The following is a 7,302-nucleotide window of genomic DNA, read 5'->3' as shown; positions in this document are numbered from 1 at the left end:
CAAAATATTCAAGCATTGTTGAGCACAGTACTCATTCCACTAAGCTGCAATCGTTACAGGATACTGCATTAGCCTCTGTCATTAAGAGTGGTGCAGATGACCTTCTTCTTCACATCATCAACATCAACATGAACATCATATGAGGAAGCCCAGAGATTCACCAGTGATGATTTCAAAGTTGTTGTTCATCCTGTAATGTAATAAAACAACTAAACAGCTGACCTAGCTAGGTTTATGAACAGAATATAACCAATTACCTAGACTTATTTATAGGTTCCTTCCTTCCAGTAACCCAACCTTCCCTTCTTCTGCCAGACAACAAGGTACACTGAACAAGGTACACAGCAGTGGTGTAAAGTACTAAAGTAGTTTTTTTCAGTATGTGTACTTAATTTTACTATTCATATTTGACAACTTTTACTTTTACTTCACTACATTCCTGAAGGAAATAATGTACTTTTTACTGCATACATTATCCCTGACAGGAAAATGGTCCAATTCACACACTTCAAGAGAACATCCCTACGGTCTCTGATCTGATGGACTCACTAAACACAAATGCTTCGTTTATAAATTATATCTGAGTGTTGGAGTGTGCCCCTGGCTATCTGTAAAAAAAAAAGAAAAAAAATTGTGCTGTCTGTTTGTTTAATATAAGGAATTTGCAATGATTTATACTTTTACTTTTGATACTTAAGTTTATTTAAAATGAAATATTTTTACTCAAGTAGTATTTTACCGGGTGACTTTCACTTGAGCAATTTTCAATGAATGTATCTTGACTCTTACTCAAGTATAACAAATGAGTACTTTTTCCACCACTGGTATACAGTGCAATCTGAAGGTATTCAGACCCCTTCCCTTTTCCCACATTTTGCTATGTTACAGCCTTATTCTAAAATTGATTAAATAAAAAATTGTCCTCATCAATCTACACACAATACCCCATAATGACAAAGCAAAAACAGGTTTTTAGAAAGTTTGCAAATGTAAAAAAAAAAACAGAAATACCATATTTACATAAGTATTCAGACCCTCCGCTATGAGACTCGAAATTGAGCTCCGGTGCATCCTGTTTCCATTGATCATCCTTGAGCTGTTTCTACGACTTGATTGGAGTCCACCTGTGGTAAAGTCAATTGATTGGACATGATTTGAAAAGGCACACTCCTGTCTATATTAGGTCGCACAGTTGACAGTGCATGTCAGAGCAAAAAGCAAGCGTGAGGTGGAAGGAATTGTCCGTAGAGTTCTGAGACAGGATTGTGTCGAGGCACCGATTTGGGGAACGGTACCAAAACATTTCTGCAGCATTGAAGGTCCCCAAGAACACAGTAGCCTCCATCATTCTTAAATGGAAGAAGTTTGGAATCACCAAGACTCTTTCTAGAGCTGTCAACCCAGCCAAACTGAGCCATTGGGGGAGAAGGGCCTTTATCAGGGAGGTGACCAACAACCCGATTGTCATTCTGACAGAGCTCCAGAGTTCCTCTGTGGAGATGGGAGAACCTTCCAGAAGGACAACCATCTCTGCAGCACTCCACCAATCAGGCCTTTATGGTAGAGTGGACAGACAGAAGCCACTCCTCAGTAAAACACAGATGAAAACCTGCTTGGAGTTTGCAAAAAAGTATCCTAAAGGACTCTCAAACCACGAGAAACAATATTTTCTGGTCTGATGAAACCAAGATTGAACTCTTTGGCCTGAATGCCAAGCGTCACGTCTGGAGGAAACCTGGCACCATCCCTACGGTGAAGCGTGGTGGAAGCATCATGCTGTCGGGATGTTTTTCAGCGGCAGGGACTGGGAGACTAGTCAGGATCGAGGGAAAGATGAACGGAGCAAAGTATAGAGAGCAGAGCGCTCAGGACCTCAGACTGGGGTGAAGGTTCAACTTCCAACACGACCATAAGCACACGGCCAAGACAATGCAGGTTTGTCTATGAATGACCTTGAGTGGCCCAGCCAGAGCCTGGATTTGAACGCAATCGAACCTCTCTGGAGAGACCTGAAAATAGCTATGCAGCAACACTCCCCATCCAACCTGACAGCTTGAGACGATCTGCAGAGGAGAATGGGAAAAAGTCCCCAAATACAGGTGTGGCAAGCTTGTAGCGTTATATCCAAGAAGACTCGAGACTGTAATCGCTGCCAAAAGGTTCTTCAACAAAGTACTGAGTAAATGGTCTGAATACTTATGTACATTTCAGTTTCTGCTTTGTAATTATGGGGTATTGTGTGTAGATTGATGAGGGGGAAAAAAATAAAATAAAGCTGCAATGTAACAAAATGTGGAAAAAGTCAAGGGGTCTGAATACTTTCTGAATGCACTGTATATGAGCATAGTACAGATCTCTCTCTGTACTTTGCTCCTCTTTTTGATTGATAAACTCACCATGAGAAGGAAATGGATAATATATGAGTTAACTATTGATAAACTATAGTTACTTCCTTGTGGTCAGGTGTATATAGCTGCTCCCCTTTCTCCAACAGAACAGAACCTACCAGAGATTCCTTATACATCAGGTAAGTCCACTATAGTCACCTCCGCCTACGTTCTAAAGTACTCAGTCTGACGCTGAATTTGTCTTAAGTCTCTATCTCTCTTTCTCTCTATTTTTCTCAGGAGAGTATCACCATGATGATGTTGACCATATTTTTGCTTCTCAGCGCTGCCTTTGCTCTTGGTGATGCAAGTAAGAGAGATACACCTCATAGTTTCCACCATATTTTAAGTGTACTCCTTTTAGTTACAGCGTAGATAAGAGGTGTTTAATGATGTGTAGGTAGAAGAGGTATTCTTATCAATGATTTGATTACCTGTTCACTCATCAGAGTTTGATTATATCATTCTACACGCTAAAGACCACATGAGTATTAATCTTTCCTCTGTCTTTGTCTCTATTTGTTGTAGGGGATCTGAATGACACAGAGAATCAAATTATTGAGAATCTGATACGCAACCTGCCAATCGGTAAAATGCCTTCCTCAATCCCATATCAACAAGATTTCTGAAACCTGCAGAAAGCTATAATATTGCGTTGGTTTGCTAATGTTAATGGACTGATAATGCACAGATAGCTGTGGTGCTGTGTTCAGTAACATCACTGTTGGAACGCACTTTTGACTACTCAGATTGTGTTGACAGAACTAATAATTTCATCATGATATCTCTCCCCCCCTACAGAGTCTGAGGAGATGGGAGCGAAGGAGAAAGGGGGATTACAAACCAGGAGTTCATCATGCCCACCTGGTTGGCACAGATATGAGACACACTGCTATCACTACGTCCCCATCATGGCCAAATGGCCAGAGGCAGAGGTACCTGTAAATGTCCATATTTAGGGACAGATTTACTCATTCTAAACATCATAGGATTAGTGTGTTTACAGGGTTGCTAAACTAAAACTTGACATGCTTTTCCTTCTCTTTATATTTAGATACTCATGCAGAAACTTCCCATATATCTATCATTATTAATTCAATTTAGACTTCCAAATAACCAAACCCAGTCCCAGACTTGGATAAAACTGGAGGCCCCTAAGGTCTCCACAGAGTTGGATAAAGCTGCATTTAGTTTGTTTGTGCCCTTCATGTGGAACACCTTACGGAGCTCTCTGAAATTACATGTCCTGGTCCCACTTTGTCAGTTCAGAGTAAATATTGGAGACATCTATGTGGATAAATGTGTCTGTTGTTCACATGTTTTGTAATGTATATTGTAGGTGTTTGATAGTATTTATGCAGGGTTCATCTGTAAAAGAAACCCCAGTCTCAGTATGACTTACCTGTCAAAATAAAGGTTATAAAAAATGTAAAAATTCTAGCTTTGTGTGATTCTCTCTCTCTGTCTCTCTTCAGCATTACTGTTTGCTATTGGGAGGTAACCTGGCGTCAGTACACAGCCTCTCTCAGTATAACTTCCTTCAGTCAGTCATCCAAAGTGGTGCCAACAGAGCCCAGCGCACCTGGATTGGAGCCAACGATGCCATCAAGGTCAGAAACACTCTGTTTAACACTCCTGAAAACTATACAGTAAGATGCGTTGATTCTTTTAGAATATAATTATAAATGCCTAGTGGTGCCTTACCCGAAATATAAGCTTGTTTTACTCCATTGTTTGTAAACAATGTAATTGTAAACAAACACTGTCGCTTCAAAACGTGGTTAAATCATTTTTATATAATGTATAGTGTCTGCTGGTTACACATCTGCTTGTATGCTCTTTAGGAGGGTCTTTGGCTGTGGAGCGATGGGTCCAGGTTTAGCTACCAGAACTGGGGCAAGGGGCAACCTGATAACTACATCCTAGTTGCTGGGAACGACAACACGAATGGCCGTGAGCATTGTATGGAGATGAACGCTGGAGGTACGATGCTGTCGCCAGAGCACTCTCCCTCACGTTATTCATCAAACATTTTGATAGATGTAAAAATACATTTTAAAGGTAATGTGTTCCTTTTTACCCTCTTTCCCAGGGGACTTCGGGCAGAATGATGCAGTCTGTTGGATGCAAATTCCATTCATGTGTTCCAGAAAGCTGTAATATCTACCGATTGGGAGAGAATTCATGTTGTAACGTTACTCCCCTCATGTTTAGTGCACTTTGAGATTTTTGCTGATTTTAATGTGATTCTATTGCCTTATCTTGATGATTATTGCTAATTATGTAAAGTGACTTTGGGTCTCTTGAAAAGCTCTTGTAGTAATACATTTTAGAAATTCTATATTATCTGAGAGGCTCTCAGGTGATGGGATTCTTCAATAAAGTCAGCCTGTAATATTTGCTATTGTTCAGTGGTAATTTTGGCAAAACCCCCCAGAGAATTCTCATGGGTGACTCCAGGGAGGTGGTTGCCTTTGCAGAAGCACCCTCATGAAACAATATATTAGTACGTATATACATGTAAACCCTTGATTTCAAGCACCCCTTTGCAATGACCGAACCTACCCCTTAGTTAGGCTCTCGGCATATGGGATTCTTTTAACCAAGGATGGTGTTGGATGCTAGATATTGCTGTATATCTGGCCAAATACACTTACTACGAAAAATATGATGTTGAAACGGCTGATTAGATTAAAAGTAACTCTGGGAGCTAACTGGCCTGTCAGCCTTGTGGGTTTCGAGGACTGTAATGAGCTCAGCTGCCACAGTCGAGTTCAGATGCATTTTACTCCGGGCTGAGGCTAGGCCAGATCTGGGCTGGATGGAAGAATGGAAAAACGCACATTTGCTACAGGAGTTCCTCAAACACACAACGCCAACCAGCGTGCCAGACACCCCTCCCTGCATCCCTGCCGTCAAATCCACTCGTCCCCCTAAAGAGGCAGCTGATATGACTTAAGTGCTCTCCATCTGGCTGCGTGGTGGAGAGTGGGTTATGGAGACGAGGGGTGCTCCACCTCCCTACCATGCACTCAGACTGTAGCTGGCTGGAGACATACCTGTTTACTGCACCGTAAAGTAGGGCATGGATGGCAACCATGCCATGGGGGAGGGGGAATAACAAATGGAAAACGCATCATGGTAGTGCAGAATACTGTACCCTGCAGTGTTTCGTAGCTACATGGGTTGATGTTGTGTGTCATACTCATGTGGGTGTTGTCTCAAGAGATGCCTGTATGTATGCTTGCATGCGTGTAGGTAGATAGCCTGTTCACTAGATATATGCCATTTAGCAGACGCTTTTATCCAAAGCGACTTACAGTCATGTGTGCATACATTCTACGATGGGTGGTCCCGGAATCGAACCCACTACCCTGGCGTTACAAGCGCCATGCTCTACCAACTGAGCTACAGAAGGACCACATGAGCTACAGAAGGACCACTAGAGATTTGACTACTACAGTATGACATTTCTGCTGAGACAAAATATTACATGCATGACAGAGTGCATGCCTGCTTGCACGCAAGTACATATATTGGTAGCCCACATAGAGTACACTTGATTAGTCCTGCCCAGGCGAATCTCCAGAATTATACCAAAATATTACCTCTGATGGAGCGTGGAATTCCACCAGTCACCAGAGGGCGGCAGAGACCGTCCTAGAGACATTAACGACACTCAGGTGTGTCCAATTCACTCATGATTTCCCTGTTAAAAGAGGTATGTTTTCTGTTGTCCTTTGCAGAAGCTAGAATTGTTTACTGTGGGTGGTCGGTCGGTCGGTCGGTCGGTCGGTCGGTCGGTCGGTCGGTCGGTCGGTCGCTGAGTGATTTTTCGAGACTTGTTGTTGTTGGTTCCCCCTAAGTGTACTGTGATCCTGCGGCTACTGTTCCTCAGGAAAGTATGTTTATCCTTAATCACTGATTCCTCATCTGGTGTCTTCTCTGCACCTGGGTCCCTCCTTATGTCACAGGAATACCAGTTGAAACTAGTTTGGTTTACATTCTGACGTACAGTACCAGTCAAAAGTTTGGACACACCTACTCATTCAATGGTTTTTCTTTATTTTTACTATTTTCTACATTGTATTATAACTCACCTGTAGTCTTTCAAACATTGTTCAATGACAAAGTCATCAAAACTATTAAATAACACATGGAATCATGTAGTAACCAAAAAAGTGTTAAACAAATCAAACTATATTTTGTATTTGAGATTCTTCAAAGTAGCCACTCTTTGCCTTTAATTATTTTTTTATTTAACCTTTATTTAACTAGACAAGTCAGTTGAGAACAAATTCTTATTTACAATGACGGCCTACTCCCGACGACGCTGGGCCAATTGTGCACCGCCCTATGGGACTCACAATCACGGCCGGATGTGATACAGCCTGAATTCAAACCAGGTACTATAGTGACGCCTCCTGCACTGAGATGCAGTGCCTTCGACCGCTGCGCCACTCAGGAGGCCAAGTGCTCAGCATATGTGGGAACTCCTTCAAGACTGTTGGGAAAACATTCCAGGTGAAGCTGGTTGAGAGAATGCCAAGAGTGTGCAAAGCTGTTGTTTGAGCCAAATAGCCAATTTGTATTTATATACAACAACCAGAGCATTATTAGTTTAATTATTAGTGCGAAGCTATTATTGGAGATGAATACCCCCCTTGCGGCCAGTGCGGTGGATACAGGAGGAGGAAAGGTTATTTGAGGGAGGAAGTCGGGCCTACAAGGAGGAGTCTTGGTTAGATGGGGGAGCGGTATAGTTTTTTGATCGCACTTGTCCGCACTTACATGATATCTTCAATTTACTGCACACAATAGCTTTTCGATATTGCACTTATAAGTTATTAGAAATAGAGGAATAATAAGGAACATTTTCGAAAACCCATCTTCTATATTAGAAAGTTATATGCTT

General features: G+C 41.8%; 1 protein-coding gene across 1 annotated transcript; it reads left to right on the top strand.

Moving 5' to 3' along the window:
- Positions 1-2,457: 2,457 nt before the first annotated feature.
- On the top strand, positions 2,458-4,787 carry LOC118365875 (galactose-specific lectin nattectin-like). The gene is made up of 7 exons (XM_035748180.2): positions 2,458-2,527; positions 2,628-2,697; positions 2,916-2,975; positions 3,189-3,322; positions 3,863-3,997; positions 4,232-4,370; positions 4,480-4,787. The coding sequence occupies exons 2-7, from the start codon at positions 2,640-2,642 to the stop codon at positions 4,545-4,547; spliced, it is 594 nt and encodes a 197-aa protein (XP_035604073.1). The 5' UTR covers positions 2,458-2,527; positions 2,628-2,639; the 3' UTR covers positions 4,548-4,787.
- Positions 4,788-7,302: the final 2,515 nt, after the last annotated feature.

The sequence above is a fragment of the Oncorhynchus keta genome, chromosome 33 (genome assembly GCF_023373465.1).
Source record: "Oncorhynchus keta strain PuntledgeMale-10-30-2019 chromosome 33, Oket_V2, whole genome shotgun sequence".
Classification (NCBI taxonomy): Eukaryota; Metazoa; Chordata; class Actinopteri; order Salmoniformes; family Salmonidae; genus Oncorhynchus; species Oncorhynchus keta.
The sequence above is the reverse complement of the archived record's forward strand: the minus strand, read 5'-3'. Positions and strand labels throughout refer to the sequence as shown.

What these genes read in the sequence shown, in the direction of transcription:
- LOC118365875 (XM_035748180.2), top strand. Translation starts at nt 2,640, where the DNA reads ATGATGATGTTGACCATATTTTTGCTTCTCAGCGCTGCCTTTGCTCTT. An exon ending in CTTTGCTCTTGGTGATGCAA is followed by an intron (nt 2,698 to 2,915) that starts GTAAGAGAGATA and finishes TATTTGTTGTAG; the next exon opens with GGGATCTGAATGACACAGAG. An exon ending in CCAAATGGCCAGAGGCAGAG is followed by an intron (nt 3,323 to 3,862) that starts GTACCTGTAAAT and finishes GTCTCTCTTCAG; the next exon opens with CATTACTGTTTGCTATTGGG.